Below are 21,074 nucleotides of genomic sequence, written 5' to 3' on the forward strand. Positions count from 1 at the left end.
ACTGATAAGCTCATATTGTTATTGCAGGTGCCTTAAAACATCACAGAAATGGAGGAATACCTTCGATTTCTGCTTCAAAGAAACCATTTATGAAGAAGAATTTTGTGTTTTTGAAACGGAAAGCAGAGGTTACATCACTCTCCTTTAAAGCCAGCAGACTCCATTGAAAAACAGCTAATTGACCTGGCGGAACTTAAGAGTTCCTGTTCTATTGCTGCCAAGATCACCAAGTTGTTTTTTTATTTATTCTGTGTAACACATTATACTGTGTAAGGCTGTGAACTAACAGAACAACAAATAACAGATCAACAAGGTTCAAGTTCAGTGTTGCAGGCGTCACATCCCGGCTTTTAGACTGTACAAGAGATGAGAAGCACACGGGTGATTAATGAAGTCATATATTTACAAGGATAATAATGAAAACATTCACAAACTTATAGATCTGAATGATCTGCAAAATCAGTTAAGTAAGGTGGGAAAAAGTGCTGTAAAACCAAAGACACAGAAACCAAAAAACAAAGATGTGAGATCGCTCAGACGAGTTTGATCTGACTGCTGATCTGAATTAAGCAAGAGACACACAAGGCCCAAGTGTGTCTCATCTCCTGATTGGCTCCTCCCCAGGTCTACAGCCCTGGAGACAGGTAGCAAGTACCAGTAAACTCATCAATATGGCAAAGGGCCTATCACACGGGGTAGTTCTTATTTTGACTGGTGGCTCCCCGCCTGGAGCAGGAACGGGGTCTGTCTGGTTTAAAAAAAAAAAAAAAAAAAAAAAAAAAGGAACATAAAAGTGTATTTCTGTGAGTATACCTTCTGTAAATGTGTCAGAACATCTGATCCTGTCAGTGGCCAAAAAAAAGCTCTTCTCTTCTAGTCCGTGTCTTTCGTCAAACTAATTTGCCTCCCAGCATTACTTTGCAGTGATTATAACAGTGACTGTGGGATCAAAAGTTTTTTTTTAACAAAGTCGTAAAGACCTAAACATACTTAAAGTTTCAAAGATGTAATGACTGTGCACACATCATTCATTGTTTTGGTTGTTAAACATGAGAGCTTTTAATGAGGCCTGCTCATTATCCTCGATGGTTTCACCAGTCAATCAAGTGAAAGCATTTGACAATTTTACGTTGCTCTTCTGATTGATTGCCCAAACTATAACTCACCAATGTCTATCAACATTGTCATAAAAAAGGATGTTGTTCCTCTCATTGTTGACTGACGGCTCCATTGAACAGCACAGGGACCGAACATATGGATCTTTCAGGAGACGATGCAAATCATTTTGATGACTGCAACGTGAGCAGAGAGCGAGAGCGAGAGCGAGAGCGAGAGCGAGAGAGAGAGAGAGAGAGAGAGAGAGAGAGAGAGAGAGAGAGAGAGAGAGAGAGAGAGAGAGAGAGAGAGAGAGAGAGAGAGAGAGAGAGAGAGAGAGAAGATACCCGAGGTCTGTTTATTTCATCGACTCTCTGTCTTCACATTGTGGAACAACAAAACATTTGAATATAAAATCAGGTTCGAACAGTAGTAGTGCTGAAAACATGAGGTCAGGGTTATGCATCTAACAAACAAAGCAGTGCAGCATGTTTTTTTCTTATTGATGATTGTAGGCTGTGGCTGAGCCAGAAGGTCAGGGGTTTGATCCCCAGTTCTTGCAGTGTGAACGTGGTTGTTGAGTATGGGATTAGTCACTTTACACAGCAGCCTCTACCATCAGTGTGTGAATGTGAAGGTGTGACCTGAGGTGTAAAAGCGCTTTGAGTAGTCAGAAGACTAGAGGAGCGCTATACAAGCTCAAGCCCATTGTCCATTGTCCATTTACCCAGAAGCAGAGCTGAAGCAGAGGACGAGATGGTGGACTAAGGTGAACTGTTTGACGTCACAGAGATAAAATCCCAAACAGTCCAAAAACACAATTATCCATAAAGGGAGAATGGCTTCTGTTAAGGGCATTTTAATCCCTGCAGACCTTGACTTTGTTTTAACAACCTTGTGCCCTCCATTTCTTATGCTCATTTTGCACCCGTTAAAATGCTCGTCTCTCCTTTCAATGAAAACTCCACGGGAACACAATAAGGTAGTGCTTGCAGACATGAAAAAGTGCTCCACCTCTTTGAAAATCCTTTAAAGTGGAATTGGTATAGAGAGGGTGTTTCTGCCTGCGCTCGCGAGCATTAATCAGACTGATATGGCTCAACACGGCGTGCATCCCAACAACGACACTTTATCCAAGCAGCCTCATATGACCTGCAGACCTCTGAACACAAGAAACTTTCTGCAAAATAAATAAAAATAAATCCCCCAAGAGAAGTGAAGTCAACAAGTTCTCACATGAATTGAAATCAATTAGTATTTATCTATAAAATCTATCATGACCTTCAAAAATGTAGAAAGCCACGTGAAGAATTTAAGACAATACTTTTCGCTGACATCACGTGACGGTGGGATACGTTTGGGTCCAGTGCCATATTCCAGGCATCCGTCATCATAAAGCCATCAGTGTCAGATCTGCTGAGTGCTGCTCGTGGTCCATTTGTGTCGCTTTCTGAGAAAATGGTCAAAAACAAACAGAGCAGAAAGGATTGTCCATCAGCCCAGCGACCCCAACAAAGGTCAACCTCTATTTATTTGATGGTGTCGACTGACAAGTTTGGCGTTTCTAGCGTGTTCCAGAATAACTCTAAACATGTTCTCACGCTCTGGATTTTCAATATCAGTGACGCAACTCTCAAATACATAGACGGTCTTTTTTTTAAGTCTGTCACCATCTTTCAGCACAGGAAGAGTGTCATTACTCATAACAGCACGAAGATGGTGTAGGATGTGGATGAGCAGTTAAGACAAGTAATCATAATAATGTAATCATGGATCTAAGAGATGGTGATGAGTGATTGTGCTGCCCAGACTCTTTTTTCTTTTTCCTCTTAATTCTGCTTTCTGAATAATTACTATAGTCAGTTTTTTAGGGAGTCTGTTATTTATAACAATAATACCAATCTACACACCACCTCTGCTGCTCCATTGTAGCAGAACTTTGATATGAAGTCGAGGTCAGTTTGACATTGTGTTCACACTGACGGGAAAGCTTTTGAGTTGGATGTTCACAGAAGTCTAACATTCACATGCTGAGGTCACGTGGTGGTGCAGTGGTTTTGTTGCCTCACAACAACAAGAGATGGATCCTGCAGGTTCAAACCCCTGGTACAGCAGGGGCTTTTCAGTGAGGAGTTTGCATGATCTCCCTGTGCGTGCCTGGGTTATCACCAGATTCTTTGGCTTCCTCCCATAGTCCAGAGTCATTGAAGGTTAAGTGGTGACTCTAACACAGATGTTCTTATTTCAGTGTGAATGTTTCTCTGTCGCTGGAGATGAGTACATAGAAACCCTGTATCTTGCACAATGACAGCTGGGATCAGGTCCAGGGGGACAAGTCCTGGTGGCACAGTGGTTAGTGCGCGCGCCTCATGAATGGAACTACGGCGTTATTTGCGGAACAAATTGTTTAGCGCCCTCTGCAGGTTTATCCAGGGATTACTCCAAAATGCGTTTACCTCATGATCTGAAACTTTGCCCATGTTTTATTTGAGCATCCAGCACTGTCACACTTTAAGTGAGTTTTAAAATGAGCATCTTAGGACAACTTTAAAAATAAATAAATAAAAGAAGCAAAGCTGAGGTGTGCATATTTTATATAAAGGAAGAAAAAAAAAAAACAGTGAAAGAGGTTTTAAAAAGGTTTCACTTTATTTTTCTTTTTATCTCTCAGGTTCCTTACTGCAAAGGGCAAAACTGTACGTATGGCTGGGCACAACAACAAAAAAGGCAATAATGACTTCTTGGCTTAAGTGTGATATGTTCCCACAAAACATGGATACCTTTGGGATAAGACAGAGGTGATCTCTAGTATGTAGCAAACGTGATGTCACGATGAAGTGCAATAAACTAAAACAAAATGCAACAGTAAACAGAGGTTATCGTTTTCCCCTTGTGGAGAAGGAACACCTCATTACAGCGACATGTTGACACCTGTAAGAGCACTCATTCAAAACGCCCCCCACCATAGTAAATAATCCAATTCAACACTAAACACAAAACGTGATCAGAGCATTGGAGGCTAGCCTGCCCTGAAATGAGTCCATTAATAATCACAGAGATAACGTGTGACAAGAAAGGGTTTCAGTAACATCTACTGACAACATGTCTTCTTCAATAACAGATGATATAACGCGGAAAAACAACACTCATAGGGACACAATGTAAACAATATTCAATTTGGTGAAGTAAGGGCTCAAAAGGATTCGGCTGGAATGCAACACTACAAACAAACTAGTTCCCTTTAATTGTGTTTCGCTATCCCTGAGAAGCGTATTCATAATCAAAGAAACCAAAGTCTTGAATAATAAAACACAAGATCAGCGACACAGAAGCCGTTCAGTATTTATAGCGGCTGAAGCGTGTGCGGCGAATAAACACCGGGTGACTAGAACGGCCACAAAAAGAATGAGGACATGTGATGACCCCGTATCCGTGGTGTTACGCTGCCGGAGAACTCGCTGACTTAATACTTCATTATTTTCTTGGATGTGTTGTTGAAGTAATCCCTGGGTGTTTGATGGGAGAGTACCATCTGAAGACGATCACTTCCAGCAGGCGGAAGCGTCGGCTGTCGTCCTATCAGCTCGTTGGCGTCGCTCGATTCAGCAGGAAGTGATGGAGAAAAAAAAAATGGACGTAAAACAGACTGGAAACCAAACAAAACCTTTGATTGCCTTTAGTGTAAAGCAAAGATATTGAACATCTCTCTTTACAGAGTGTGATTGAAGGGGGACGATTGGAGGTTTTGTGGAATCCATGATTGCTTCGGTGGATGCAGGAAAGACTCATGATCAGCAGACACTATTTCACTGCATTAAACTGCAGCGTCTTCTCACTACGGAATGGAAATGAGGCCTGACCTTGTTAAAACATTGATGCAGTCTTATTCAGCATCAACAAGGGACGAGTGAAAGAGGTAAAAATGTCACTACGGCTGAGAGTTGTTATGCGAATGTATGAAGCGTGAAAATATCAAGGGCATTTGCGCAGGAATATTTGGCATTTCGTGTTTGTTTTGTTCATCTCCTCAGACTTGCTCTGGTGCAAGACTGGAGGGAAAAGCAAGGGCACCAGGCCTCCGATTCCCTTCAACTTTTCACTTTTATATTTCTGCGATTCCAGCATTGTTCGGTTTCTTTAAGGCCACGGTTTAGAGCAAACAAAAGGAAAGTTAAGTCCCATCTAAACTTAAAAAAACTCACTTTGAGAGACCAGAACCCTTTGCCCAGATTTCCTCTGCTTCAAACTGCTACAGTACTCGCAGTACCATTTCACATTTCACACTGTTATCCAGACGTTGGTGTTTGAAGAGAGAGCTGAGAGGATTCAGAATCAATATTCTGGACAGTTCTGAAACATGAAACTTCTGGACAAAAAGATTGGAATGGACAGGTGTACGTCGATAATCACAATGCGTCTTTCCCATGCTGGATTCGGACCCCCTGTGAGATTAACAGCCTGCACCTTTAAATCAATGATGTGCCCACCATCACCCACCACTATGGGTGTCAATTTGTCTCACAGAACCCCACAGCCAGACGCAGGGGTCAGTATTGCATAGATACAGTATAAGGTGTAGCTTTTCACATACGCAGTCACAGTGTTTGGGCAAAGAGAAAAAAAGAAAAAATCACGTTGTGTCCGTTTTTTTATGCCCGTCAGAATATCCACAAAAAAAAAAAGAAAAAGAAAGAAAAGGTCTCGAGTGGTCGGTCTGATTCTCTGTCGGTGTTGTTACAAACGTGATCACCACAGTATAAAAAAATAACCTTTTACTGAAGTAAAAGTCTCCCACGTCAGTGCGGATAGGGCCCCTGTCAGGGCCACAGTGCAATGACAAACTGTGCAGTGCAGTGCCTGCCAACACCCCCCCCCCGCCCCTCCCCCCTCCCTGCACGCCGACCTCAGAGCTCCTCCTTCTTTTTGACCACTTTCTCCTGATCTCGTCCTCTGAGGCTGCGCATGAAGCCGATGAATCCTGCCTCCTGTGAAGAGAGAGACACACGTTTTAGCGATCGTTTCCCAACATGAGGCGATGCATCACTCTTGAAACGCCTCCGTCTGATCTAATAGAGATCACAGACCCGCCACTAAACATTATCTCAACGAGCCTGACAGCACGGAGATAACTGAAGTAAACACAGCATTCAAATACGGGGCGCAGTCCAAGGTCAATCTGCTGCATTGTTCTCCGCTGCAAAATCGTCCAACGCTCCCCTGAAGTTTGGGCTGAGCTGTGGGGATGATGCTGCCCCGTTATTATCCACTTTCTTTTATAAATGATTCAGTTTGAGCATCAAATCGGTCCTCTCGTGGTAAAAACTGAAGAAACAGAGTGGATGCAATAAAAAAAAAAAAAAACACAAACAAGTCTTTTTGAAGTGAAGAAAACAGAAGAACACTTTTTTCAACAAGGAAAGAAATCAGCAGAGTTCTAGATAAAGAGAAAACAAGAAGATGGTGCATGTCAGGAGCCCACGTCTCAGATCTGACTGAGAATCATTTTCAGGACTTGATACGTCTGCAGAACCAGGAGATATCTCCATCTTTAATCCCCTCTTTCTGATTGTACTGTAACCACTCAACTCTGGCATTGCTGTCTCGCAGAGGATCAGCAGCTAATAACAGTCTACATTCATTTGCGATGCAAAGTCTTTCAAAATCCCCACTGCAACTGGTGTGACTCTGGAGGTTCAGTCGGGGGGCAGAATTATTCAAATCATGAGCCCACGCAGGCTTCAGGATAACATCTACTGACTGACTGACTCACGTCTTACTCGCTCGGCCACAAACTAAAACACTCTTTAACCTTTGAAATGTTGTTTTTGGTCAGATGTATTACAGTCAGACTTTCAGGGCTCTCAGAGTCTTAGGCTGGTATGTAAATGCAGATTTGATTTGATGCATTCATTTGAATTTGCTGAGAGTTTCAGATACTGTGTCGAACCACTTACCCCTCGGTCTCCGTTGTATTTCTCCACAAACTTGCCGTAGTTGTAATGGTTAAAAGTTGGGTATCCCTCCACTCCTTCCTGCTTGCAGAGCTCATGGTTCTGTCCTTTTGTACAGTCAACGGCGGCGTACACAATCTGTGAGGAAATAACAGACAAGTGGCCTTTAGTAGCAGGTTTTGTTTTTGTGCTGTAATGTTGGAGCGAGCAGGCGCTAAAATGTTCTTCAGGCTGGAATAATGTTCCATCTCGTCTTTTCTTTCTTCTTCTATTACACCGTTTTAAACTTCAAATAAGAGCCTGTCACAGATGAAGGACTGGCCTGGTGATGCTGCAGCGCTCGCTCAGACGCCTCGGTGCTTCCAGAGTGGAAACAGTTTGCAGATGAAAAATAAAAAAGTGCAGCAGGTTGGTGTGGATGGGCTGTCCAACAAGGCAAGCTCAAAGGAGTGATTCATCGTTTAATGACCCTCCCATTGTGTACACAGTCAAATGGTCTTTCAGCTCAGTTTTATAATCTTTACTGTCTTTGCCCGTCTGGTGTCGACTCCTGTCCCAAATCAACACTGAAGAAAAGAAAAGTCTGGGCGGTTAATTGCAAGTTTAATGGAAAAAGGAAGGTTGCAATCATTTACACAGATAAAATTATTTTTTTTGCCCCGACTATGAACAGTCAGGCTCCGCTCCATCTTTCACCTCTGACAACCTTTGAAAAGCAGATTTATTGAGGATTTTGGCTCATAATCTATCAGAACAATATTCGGCTTTCTTGTTCAATAACAACATTTTTAATGAGCACCGAGCATTATATCTTATTTTCCTCTGTTAAGTGTTTATTTTCAGAACAAATGAGCTTTATTACACTTGCAGATCAATGAGAAAAAAACTGAGAACTCGATATTTATGAACTGTATAATGGCCTCGTACGAGCAGCGAGCCGGCTCCACACATTCTCTTTTTCCAAATTTAGAAAGCCTTGTTTCTCTTCCCAGGCTACAAAAAGTGACTGATGTTTTCCTCTTCCGCTCGACCGTTTGGAGTGAGGGAGGGGGAGAAAAGGAAACGATCCCACAACAATCACTCCTACATAAAAAACAACAAGAGAGATTTATGCTGCCGGGCTGCAGCATCGATTAGTGACAAGCCGCCCCAATGAGGCGTAAATGCCGCCTCACTGGTACACGGCTCACTCAGCGTGTCCTTTTGGACAGCTGAAATGTCACCCTCTCTCGGGGTGCTGAGCGCTGCACATTGAACTTGTCACCATCAAATAATCACTCCGTGTCCATCTGTGTGCTCGGGCTGAATCTGGAAAGGACACATCTGCTTCGGAAGGAAAGCCTTAAACGCTTCGTCTGCACGTCCAACCGGGAATCGTCGCTCCAAACTTCTTGTCCTAATTACAAAATACAAGCGCTCCTTTTTTTTTTTTTATGTGCATGCAAATACAAACACTCAAATGCTGAGAATCTGCATAAGCAGCAACATATTGTTTGATGAGTACACAGTTGTTGAGTGTTTGCTTCATCTGCATCAGCAGCAGCGCAGACATCTGCCAACACAAAGGGAGGACATGGAAATAAGAGTCTAATGCACATCTATGGGGGAGGATATTCTTCTTCTATGGTCTGTAGAGTCGGTGTTTTAATCTCGGCATCGATGCACTCCCACAAGAAGTCATTTCACGGACTTGTTGCCAGCTGTGTATATTCAGCATTACTGAAGTGTTTTACCTTTAAAAGAGCTAAATAGTCGACAAAAATATTGCTGACAGCACTGTGAAAAGGGAAGGGTCTGCAACCTTTCTGACGACACGGAGCAGAGAGCGGCTGACATGTGTGTGAGGGACCGGAGGTGGGCGGGAGGGAGAGGACGTTATTACACACCTCATGGAAAATCCTCCTTAAATGTCAGGTTAAGAGCATGACGTGCAGTGAAAGCATGATGAAATACTGTCGAAAAACACAAGAAGCTCGACGCTTCATTCGCCATCGGTGTGAGCTCGGAGCCTGTTCTCTGGAGACAAGGTGGTCAGAGCGTGGAGTGACAGACGCAGCGGGCTTCCATCATGCTGTCTGTTACGGAGCCTTGTTTTGTTGGCAGTCAGAGCTGAATGAGCGGAGACCGTCTCCAACGTCCCCGCTGTCTGGAAGACTTTTCGAAGCAGCCTCAGTAAAACATAAAGAGTTTCATTTTTGTCTCATCACCGCTCTCACCCTGCATGCGCCGCTTTGACCCGAACGTGACCATTCAGATGTTATCTCAACTTTTACTAAGATACATGGACGTTACATCCACCATCTTGCTTCTGACTGGGTGTTCACAGCCGGGCTCTAAACGACCCGAGGCCTGGTACCAGTCCTGGTGTACCCCCATAGAAACGATTTAAAAAAGGAACATTTTAGGGGAAAAAGAAGAAAGAAAGAAAAGACATCAGAGGCTACGAAAGTTAAAGCTCGATGAATTTCAGCAGCTGTAACAGAGGACGTGCCGACATGCTGCAGCCTCCGTCTGACCTCATCTCTGAATGCAATCAATCTGAGTTGCTGTAAATTGACAGGAGAAAATTAAGCCGTCGAGTCCTTGTTCTTTAAAAGGTCTGCAGCTAATTCCATCATCGATCCATTTGCATGGTAAAACTAGGGCTCCACATCATGTCATTGATCCGACAGTAAACTACCTGAGGAGCAGCACGTCATCATGGCCTCTGCCTGACGCTGTCATGCCATGAATAGTTTAACGCTGAAAGACTTCAGAATCAGGTGTGCGGCTCAGAAAACAGGTTTAAATCATCCTGGAATTAAACATTACATGCCAGGCTTACGTTAGTTATCATTTATTATACACTGTATATTAATTATGCACACATACATGCTCAGTATTAAACTGCCTTTAGTTCAGGATCAGACAAGAAAGGGTTCGCAGGTTTGTGCAGCTAGTTCAGCCACATGCATGTCGACACGTCTCTGATGAAACAGGGTTCTTTATTACATCACAACAAAAGCCTTTCTTGCCTTTAATGCTGCTGTTCATGAGAATGTGTGCAAAACACATCCAGCCCCCCCCCTGATGTCTTACAGCGCAGAATGTGGAGTTTTAATTGTTTGCATCTTCAAAGCTGGAGCTCAGCTTGTGTTTGTCTTTAGTAAATGAGGCGAGGGCAGCTAATAGACTGTGATCATCACCGGCCCGCTACAACACACGCGGGCTCCAGCTTTATAAATAGAAAGGATTGCCAAGTAAACACACGCCTGATTCTCACAGTTACTCTTGTTCAAACACGAGCTCTACACCTCTGCTGGCCACTGGAGGGATCTTAAACTTCTGCATTTATGTAACCTTCACAGATACGGGGGTCCCCTGGCACGCCGCTTTGTGGGGGCTTCATCAAAAGGAAACGGATCCAAATATCACGGCTGAATGGAAAAGCAATGCCAGAGCGCCTTAAGCTGTTGTGGCCACCACATACAGGATCTGAAATAACATTTCTGCCTGTTTTATAAGTCACAAGTTTGGTCTCAAAATACAGAGTCAATATGTTCTTTTGAGAAGTGGGGGGGAAAACACAACGGTTTTGTGTTACATGATCGCCGTGTTGAAAATGATCGCACATATCAAATCTTTGCTTCTTTTTTTGGGATGACTCAGTGTCTGATGATGAACTTTGATTTCTTCATGTTCTATTAAAACATTTTGTTTGAGGACGGACCCCTGTAACAGTGGCAGCGCACGCGTCACCATGCATGGAGGCCATAGTACTCAGGCGGGCGGCTCGGGTTCGATCCCGGCCTGAGGCCCCCTTCCCGCATGTCGATGGTGTCATAAATCTCTCCCCGATTTCTGACACCATCCTCTCTCTCTCAAATAAAGGCAGAAAAAAAAAATAATAATAATAATGTGTTTGCATTGTGGTGGACATGTTCCCAAATTTCCCCCACTGGGGGATTAATAAAGTTTATCCTTATTCTTTTATTGCAGATGATGTATTTCAGTATTTGTAAGAAACTGTGAGTGACTCCCCCTCCTCACCACAAGGAGACCCCGAGCAGTGAAGAACTTTTAACTAGAGGCCAGGAGAAAGCCTTCCTCCCTCGTTCCCAAACATCCTTGAATCTTGAATTTCCCTCTGGATCAATAAAGTATTTATCTATCTATCTATCTATCTATCTATCTATCTATCTATCTATCTATCTCTGTCCCCCATGATGCACTGCTCTTTCAGAATGATTTCCAATGTGAGTTGAGATTTTTTTTACTTTATGTGGATTAATTGTTTAAAGAACTGACATTGAGCTTAATTAGTAAAACCATGTCAATCATCTCTACATCCATTAATGATGTTCATATAAAGTGGATTGATCTGCACCTCCATGCCCTGCTGGTTTGTGGCTCCAGTGAGATCTGTCAATAACCTAACCATGAAAGGTTGGGATGTTTTCAGGTGTCGTACTTCTGTAGGGGAGACAAATCAGTTTCTGGGGAGTTTGAATGTTATTTTGAAATGTTACAAACGATTGCCTCAGAGAAACGGATGACTAAGCTGTTCAGGATACGTCACTGCTCCGAACCATCTGACAATGATTTAAAAACAAATTCCAAACTAATGAGAGAGCAGTTCCAGCACTTCTGGAACCAAGCGTGACTAACAGTAGACATGTCAGTGAAACTTCAAAAATATCAATCTGATGTTTTCTTTCAATAACAAATGACACATTTTGGATTGCAAGACACGTTAAGGAGGAATTAAGGAGGTAAGAGAAAAAGAAGGAGCTCTGCAGTCGGAGGGATTATTATATTAACGGGAAGAGCAGGAGTGGGAGTACGTCGGGACACGAGTCCAGGGGGAGAAGGAATGAGAAGGAGTAAAGGAAGATGCAGGATGAGGAGGACCGTGTCCTGTTGTGATTGCTTGAACCTTGAATAACCCAGAAGCTCCGAGTGTGCCAAAGATTTGATGAGAGTGTGGGCTTTAAGCTAAGTGGTCAGATTCCTCACTGAAGCGTGGAAGCAAATATGAGGCACATTGTTTAAACTGTAATCACTCACCATGCATTTGTTCAGTAGCTTAACGCACATCTATATACTCCGTTTCTTTGTCTTGTAGGCAGTTAACACATTTGAATAAAAACCTCATTGAGGAAGAAGTGATCCAACGGGTTAGGATGCTGCCTTTTTGCTTGGCTCGACTAAATGGTAAATGGACTTGATGGTTCATCACACTTTTCTGGTTTAAAGCGCTTTAACACCACAGGACACTCACACACTGTGGAAACTGTCCATCAGCATTATTGAATCCCATTCATTCACATTTATACGCTGCTGACAAATCAGCTGGAAGGACACATCGACATGTGGCGGCAGGAGCTGGGAATCGATCCCCAGATCTCCCGATTGAGAGACAACAGACACGGTCGTCCCCCCTTAACAACGTCCCTAAACAGCGTCCCTAACAATTCACTGGACACTGATGTTAAATCAATACACAACCTCTCCTCTCACTGCAGGCTCCGACAGACAAACTAGTACTGTGTCATCTTGGAGGAGCCTTGCTTCTGCCCAACTGCCACTTATGTAATCGTGTGTTTGTTTGCGTGAACAAGCGACACCAACCTTGCGGTCCTCTTTGAAGAGCTCTGCTGCCGTGGTGAAGTGAGGAACGGCGTTCTTGCAGTGCGGACACCCTGGAGGAGAGGAAACACACAGATGGGATGTTATTACACCTCATCATCACGACACCCAAACATCCAGCTTCACGTCCACATCGGAAGCTTATATGGGGCTTTCAACGTCCCATAAAAACGTGCCGACAGTCATCACAGACGGACAGAATGCCGTCCATCATTTACGGGACTTCAGACATGCTCGTAAAGCACGTGGCCCCTTCTCGATCCTACCGTTATTTAGAGCTCCACGCCACATTAGAGACGGCTCACTCGCGTGTCATGAGGGGCTTTAAATCTCTTTATTGCCGTCATAAACACAACCTCTCTGCGCTCCAGAAGCCATCCATTTATGGTAAATCAATACTTACACAAATACAACATGAGGATAAACCTCTGCAAATCATACTTCCAGCATAGGCAGGAGACTCAGGGTTCGGAGGTCAAGGCAAGATAAGCTCGTACCGAAAGCGCTGACGTTATATGAAAAACATTCATCTGTGAGGGACGACGTCTCTTCTTTGTTTTTTTTTATCTTTCTCAGACAGGATTGATGATGCGTTTCTGCACGGCGCTTCAAATCTGTGTTGTAACTCTGAAGATGTCCTTTTTTTTCCATTTCCACTTCCTGAAATTGTTGGTTGTTTGCTGCTTGTTCTTTTGTTGCAAGCAGGGATCCACTTCTACTGTTGATTACACTCAAACTGTTGCGGCTGCTGCACGGAAATGGGAAAAGGGAGAAAACGCCAGACCATTTCTAGTTGTACAAATAGATCTCAGTGAATATAAACCAGGAGCTTGTCAAAGGGTTACTCATGTGTAATGTCAGAGTTCAATCCCAACTCACACAGCCTGTTTCAAGAAGTGCTAAATAAACTATTCTATAAACTATTTTCTACATCTGTGTCAGTGTTTCTTTTAGTTCCTTTACAGTAATGTCATATCCGTATGTGTTTTTTTTTAATGCTGTCCCTACATTTTGGGCGTTAACTTTCATGTTTTTTAGCTAAAAGAAAAATATCTTATGGTAAGTAACATTTAAATAACACAAAACGGTTTCAATTCAGTTTCCCACAGAAGCCTTCAGTGTTGAAAAATGAAGCAAAAATGATTGAAAACTGCAGTTCCTCAGGCGTCCACTTGAGGCAAATTGGCCAAAATTTCCCAAAAAAATAAATAAAATCATTGCCTGGTTGAAAAATGGTTTTGGTCGACTAATCTGTTTTGATGACACTGACGCTTTATTTGTAAAATCAGGGGCAGAGTAAGTTGACTGACAGGTGGTTATTTAGCAGCTGTTTGCAATGAAGCTTAAGGCCCGCCCCCTCACTGGCTTTTATATTGTAAGATCTTCAACTCAGTCAAGTTGCCAAGTAGAAGAAAACTCTTGAGTTTCAGCCGCTCCACAAATGGAGGTGGGTGCTCGCAGAGAAATAAATATATTTCTGTCAATCCCTTCTTCAAGACACGACCCAAAGAAAATACTGGAGCTAAAGGACTAATGTTTCCACGCCCTGCGTCTTCTTCAGGATGAAGCTTCGATTCATCACCACCTGGATGATTCAGTACCAGTCAGACAGAATTTCCAACACAGTGACGCGCTTCGTTGGGCTTCAAAACTCAAAACACCACTGAGCCCATGTCCACGTTTTATACCGTCTTTGCACTGAACCTGCTGCAGCACACAATCTCAGGATTAGTCCGAGCATTTTAATATAATTTGATTTCAAAGTGCACACACTGATGGTGGCCACGGTCAAAGTGAGGTGTTTTTCTGCTGCATGCCTGCCAACAATAACTCTTCTTTTCAACTAAATTACACATCAACTCTGCACCTGTCCTTTTGCCTTCATGTGAAGAGCGGCTCCTCTCAGCCAGCATTCGGCAGAAATCCATTTCCCCCCCGAAGGACCTTTTTATCTTCCTTAACATTAAATGGCCTTTAAACCTTTACAGGCTCTTTCACAGTTCTCAAACCAGCACATGAAAAAAAAAAAAAAAACACAGCTGTGCGCTGTATGAAATAAGTCGGCCTCAGACGAAGAGAGCAGAGCAGGTCACTGTAACTCCTCGACGCCAGAGTGGAATAAAAGCAGGTAGAAGAACAAGCAGACTGAGCAACAAGAACACGTCTTCACATCGCACACTGCACATTGAACGTGCTCAATGACAGCTAAAAGGCAGAGGTCTACCGTGTATAATAACACCTGCCTCTATCATTTCCCTCCTCTGCTGTCTCCAACACTTTCACCCGCCTGTCTCATAATTACAGAGAGAGGAATCATAAAGGTTAAGAGAAAAGCAGATGATACTTCGTGTAATGTAAGAGCCTTGATTCTTCGTTTTAAAACTCTCGCCTATTGATGTAAAACACCGACAGCAGAAAACATGTGAGGCCCTTCTGAGACAGCTCATTTAGAGCTGAACATACCTCGAGGTTTGTAGAGAAATACCGAAGGTTAAAGTCAATGAGACACAGGTTTAATCTAAGCGTGTATACAAAGGGAGTCTGCCTGAGGTAATAAAGGGCCAACAGGAGAGAGACGCTGTGTTAGTCTGAATTCAATGATGCCGATTTGAGGGTTAAAAGTTTGTGACCCAAATCTTTGTTTAATATCTGACAGTTCAGTCTGAAGTCGCTCCTGATTCGCCCTTTAGCGAGCAGCTGTATGTGATCCAGCAGAAAAGCTTCCTGGATGATCAGACGGCGGTGATCAGGAGGGCAGACGGGCTGGGAGGGTTCGGGTGCAGCAGGTTGTTTGCTGCCTGATGTCGCATCTGGAACGTCTCTTTGTAGACGGAAGCTCCACAGAGGCAGCAGCCTGTCTGCGACACGTCTGGCTTTGAAGCTCACATCAGGCACAAAAGAGGTGTTTGTGTGTGTCCCAGTGGGTTTTCATAATCAAGCAGGCAAACCCACTCAGGATTCTTTTTTTATGTTTAGTACAAGTACGCAGATGAACTTAGTCATAACACCAGATCCTTCAAAATCACTTTCAAAGAAGAATTCATGGACTCATGTCGTTTCATTTAAGAGTGAAAAAGTTGCATTGTTTTGTGTAAGACGACATGTCTAAACGTCAACATGATTCAGCGAGCCAGATTTACAAAGTCAGGGACCAATCATACAGAACAGGAACATCCTCACTGGGTATAACCATCCTTGTTCAAGCAGCTGTTTCCGATTAAGCTGAAGCCCCCGCTGGTAAACACGATAATTCAAAACGGGCTAAAAAGATAAATAAAAGCCTTTTTATGATAACCTTCACTGTAACTGAGCTCGTCGTGTCTTTTTACATTCGCAGTGATTCTGCAACAGTGTAATACTGGTGTCCCGGTCTGTGTGTTTACGTTTTGTTTCAGGGCTGCAGAAGCACCAAAAGCAAAGCGGGAACTCCAAGTAGCTCGTCAGAAGACAGTAGAGAGGGAGGATCATTCGCACCCTCGATGCACCACAGTGACATTCAGAACGTCACAGTGGCGTAACCATCACGGCTCCAGAGTTCATCACCCTCAGAAATACTTTTTTAGTCTCTTATTCATTATTGCCTATTTATGATCCGAGATTTAAAATCCTTTATTAGTTAAATGATAAATGATTGTGACGTGGCAGCTTGTTATTTAATGTGCTGCCTGGCAGTCAGACGTACATTTTAAAGGATCAGGACATGACGGTAACTGTATAAAAAATACTTTCTGAAAGATTATAAAGCAAACCTTCTGCTTTCCAGGAGATGTTTGGGTCATTTCTTTTCCATTTTTCAGGGTTTAAGTATATGCAGCATGACAGAAGGTCATGTTTTTCCGAAGAAAAACTGAAATTTAAGCAGGAACAGTGATTTGTTCTCTTCTTCCAAAACTTGCACAAATCTATTCTCAGTCATGTGAGTCATTCCTCAGCGTCCCCATGGCTTAGGCGGGGTTTGAATCCTGTGCATGAGGAGGCTGACAGGCGGCGCCGAGTTACGTACGCACACTGGTTTAAATCCAGGACATGATCACAACAAGTCCAACAAAGGAGGGCTGTGATTGCAGCTGATTGCAACAACTTCTCAAACGCGTCTTCACAAACTGTTTGGATTTTTCCCCCGTGCCGATTACAGATAAACATTTTATGTCCCAGACCTCTGTGTAGGGGGGAAGCTGCAAACTGCTTTTGTTAAGCACAGCTGGAATAAATGACTCTTACATGGAGCGTAGAACATGACCAGAGCGTGTTTCTTCTTCTTCAGTGCCTCACGGAAGTCTTCTGATCCGAGATGGCTGACATGGGACGGCTTGTCCTCCCAGGACTGTTCAGGAGGAGGAGGCGCCTGAGGACTGCAAACAACAAGGGGGGCAAGTCAGTCTTGATGAAGTACAAATCTCAATAAGGTATCAGGGTTAGAGAGATGACAGGGAAATGGAGTACACGACGTTCCAAAGAGAAAAATGGAAAATATTTTATGTTGTTATGCTTTGTTAATTGATGAGGGGAAAACTGTGGTTCACACACAGGCTGAATCACTAACATGCACAAGCAGGACCTGTGGACATGCATTCATGGAGAGTTGTCAGAGTGCAGCGGCGGCTGCCCCCCAACTGGAAGCGCCCCCTGAGCTGCAGCACTTCTGCAGCGACCAGACCCGCATCGGGACTTGAACCGGCAACACTCAGGTTCCCAGCCCAAGTCCCTACGGAGTGAGCTAATGCCGCCCCCAAGTGAACAGTGATACTGTCGGTGTGACGTCATCGAAGGTCCTTCTGCAGCATTGACCCGTGCAAATATGAATCAAGAGGATTCTCAGCACGATTGAACCTGATTTTCATTTTTTTTTGGTTCGACTAAAACAAAATGGGAATGTAAGCTGACGTACAGTACGACAGACTGCAGCCATTTAGTCTAACATGTAAGAGACGCTAAGTGTGAGTTTGTGTGTAAATGTTTCAACTGGTTCATTTGCACACTTCACTGAGCTTAAGACCAAGTTAACGAGAGCGACAGTGACTCACTTGTGCAGGAACTCGATGATCTTGTCTTTACTGCGGAGGCTCGGCAGCGTGTACTTCTCCTCACCGCTCACAAAATACTTGACGGTGGGGAAGCCTGAGAGCTTGAAACGATCGGCCACGGCCTTATGCACGGTAGCATCTAAAGCCGCCACCACACCTGGACTCTGTGGGAAATAAAAAAACAACAACTTTCAAACAGGAACTACAGAGAGATCTGTCCCTTCGATTTATAATCCCACCACATCATCTGTTACCTCATATCTAACTAATGTGTAACATTTGCACAGAAGCACAGACTGTGTTTATTTTTTCTTAATTACACCAGAAAAGAAGCAAGGAGGAGAAAAATAAATGATAGACTGGGTCTTCAGGGCGAGAGAGACTTTAGTCCATCCACATTGGATAATAGCTCGACTTCTCCAATTGACCTCTGCTGTCGGGCAGAGAGCCACGAGGAGAGGGTCCAAGCGTCGGGCCGGTGGGATGAGCAAGGATGAGATAATTGCTACGGTCACCAGGATGAAGTTTTATAGGCCCGGCCCCTGGCGTTGGATTCCCACATAGGACAGAGTGGTCTGACAGGAGAGGCTGGGAACACGCCCCACTAATCAGAAACACACCGAGCGTTGGCCAAATCGTCTCAGAGCCCACAGGGCCAGAAAAGGGATTATAATGATCCGTTAATGAGGCGCCACTCCAGCCGTGTATTTCTGTGCGTCCATCAGAATAAAGACGGCCTCCAAGAGCAGATTTATGCAGCAGAATCGACACAAAGGTTTCCTTCAACAACCTGCTGTGCACATGTTGACAAACACTGAAGGTCGTGACACTTACGTTTGTACCCTTGTTGAGTATTTCAGCAGCTTCATCATACTCTGGCTTCATCTTCTTGCAGTGTCCACACCCTAAAGGGATCAAACCGCACATTAGAGACGGACTGATGACGGATTGTTGATACTTGAGAGTCAGATAAGATGACAACTAATCGTACAATCATTTTGTCCGTTTTCATTAAAAACTCCACACTAAAAAAACACTTTGGTTTAAAACTCTCAAAAGGAAGAATGTGAGGCTTTTTGATCCAGTAGATGTCACCAGCATGAAGCCAAAACAAACTGCTGATTGGCAACACCTTCTCCAGAGACGCACCTCCACACAAAGGACTCGTCAATTAGAACCATAATTAACCCTTTATAGGGCACTCATTGAAATACTTTGAAATTCAAAAAATCCAACCTCAGCGTGTTATTGGGGGACACAACAGAACTTTATTTCTGCTAAAAAAAGATTCAAACATTCGACCTTAGTGAGGTGCAGAAGGGTGGCCATATGTAATGTCTACGGAAATTACCTATCTATCTATCTATCTATCTATCTATCTATCTATCTATCTATCTATCTATCTATCTATCTATCTATCTATCTATCTATCTATCTACCAAATGTAAAACACTCCCGGGATCAACATGCAGTTTGTATAAAACTTGAATAAGTGATATTAATGAATCTGTGATAATCAAATACAGCTGAATAAGATCAGCCTGTTATTTATTATGATTGTTTACAATGTGATTTGACAGCTGAAGAGAGACAGGAGAGGTTGGGAGGGGAGAGAGATGACATGCAGCAAAGGGCCGAGGTTGGACTCAAACCCACGGCTGCGGCACACGCCTCCGTACATTGGGCGTGTGCCCCATCCGCCTGTTATTTAACCCGGTGGTTTAAGTGAGACTCACTCAGGCAAATGAAGGAATCACCTCTGAGCATTGCAGTCTATGAAACCTTGACTAAATGTTAAGAGTGCTGTAATGCAGTCTTTGCATGACTTCATGCCCTCCGAGCTGTCTTGTTGAATTGACGCGTCAACATTTGTAATTCACTGTAATGTCTTCCCCCTGCTCTGTCAGTGTGTTTACCGCTGCCATGCCGAGTGTGAAAGTGTAAATGAGACGACAAGAGTGACTCGTGTTACACATGTTAACCCCGAAAGTTCAGTCACGTCTCGTTACTTGTTACATGTCGTCTCTCTCAGATGAGGGTGTGCGAGTTGGTGGTGGGGCAAGTAAGCATGCGAGAGACAAAGTGAGCGAGACGAAGAGCTGGCTGTCACAGAGTCGAAAAAATAAGAGCGCAATAAAATAAATAAGAGGAAAAAAAATCTCCTGGATTTATATTTAAATATGACAGGAAAACTGCAGAACTCTCTTTTAATTCAGCAGGACAGCCTTTATGTTTCTTTGTTCTGGATTAATGTGTTTTATCTGAAAGTTTTCTGTAAACACGCAAATGCACAAATGTTATGGCAGCCGTTTTTTTTTTTTTTAAGCCAATCTGTCCGAGCTTCAGGCGTCAGGAACAAACTCTGTCTGCTGTGGAGGTGTGTTTAATATTGCATGAGCAGGAAGAAAACACTTTTTGGATTTGAAACAACCTTCAAATATATAACACAATATTTGTCTCACACAGCGTACAAGATGTATCTTCTTGTAGGGTGTAATGAATATGCTGTTTGATCAGAGATGAGCAGTGTCTGTATGTGCTCAAAGCGCTTCTGTGCACAGATGCATGAAACAAACTTGGTATATTTCCAAACTTGGTAAATTGCCCTTGTCAAAACAGTTCAGGGATTCCTTTCTTCAATATACAATGTGGAGCTGGCGCGGGCTATAAATCAAGTGCGATATGCCTTTTGTGGAAAGACGCGAAAAAAGAGCCACTTCTCTTTCAACTGAGTCAGTGTGGTGTGTGATCGTCAGATTGTGTCCAGGCCTAACAGAGGACTTTTCCCCAACCCTTCAAACTGATGAGTAAGAGACTAAACTAAAGGTTCGTCCTGTGCTGTGTGCATCCGTGTTCAGAACAAGTGGTGCACAAGGGGCATGGTCACTGTGTGTGTGTGTGTGTGTGTGTGTGTGTGTGTGTGTGTGTGTGTGTGTGTGTGTGTGTGTGCGTGTGCGCAGGGGGGCTTACAGAAATCCACTGAAATATGGCTGACTCAGACCGAGTGTGGGGGAGAAGTGCTAAGAGTGAGAGGACAAACAAACTACCCACACGTCACCAGAGCTGTAATATGAACTGATAGATGTTTAAAATCAGAGTGTGTCTTATATACCCGGTTTTAAATCAATTATAACACCACAAGGACGACAGTCTTTGCCACCCTGTGAATTTGAATAGAACACTATCTCTCTCTATTTCGCACTCAGCAGCATTGGATTCAAATATGACTTATGATTTTTAGTTTTTCTTGAGGTGTAGGAACTTTTTGTTAGCGTCCAAATTATGCCCTTTTTGGGTCGACTGAAGCACGTTCACAATCGCTAAGTGTCTGTTTTCACTGCCGCTCCATTCTTTAAAATCATCTTTAAACAGGTGG

The 21,074-nt window shown here is 43.5% G+C and overlaps 1 protein-coding gene across 1 annotated transcript in view; it reads right to left on the bottom strand.

Moving 5' to 3' along the window:
- Positions 1–3,721: 3,721 nt before the first annotated feature.
- pdia5 (protein disulfide isomerase family A, member 5) overlaps positions 3,722–21,074 on the bottom strand; it is a 53,893-nt gene continuing 36,540 nt past the window's right edge. The window contains exons 12-17 of the mRNA XM_079356820.1: positions 18,533–18,603; positions 17,699–17,862; positions 16,896–17,026; positions 12,657–12,727; positions 7,050–7,184; positions 3,722–6,080 (exon numbers count right to left, since the gene is read on the bottom strand). Of these exons, the coding sequence (XP_079212946.1) occupies positions 6,000–6,080; positions 7,050–7,184; positions 12,657–12,727; positions 16,896–17,026; positions 17,699–17,862; positions 18,533–18,603 (653 nt within the window). The 3' untranslated portion in view covers positions 3,722–5,999. The remainder of the gene's footprint in view (positions 6,081–7,049; positions 7,185–12,656; positions 12,728–16,895; positions 17,027–17,698; positions 17,863–18,532; positions 18,604–21,074) is intronic.

Source organism: Symphodus melops (assembly GCF_947650265.1).
Source record: "Symphodus melops genome assembly, chromosome: 12".
Lineage (NCBI taxonomy): Eukaryota > Metazoa > Chordata > Actinopteri > Labriformes > Labridae > Symphodus > Symphodus melops.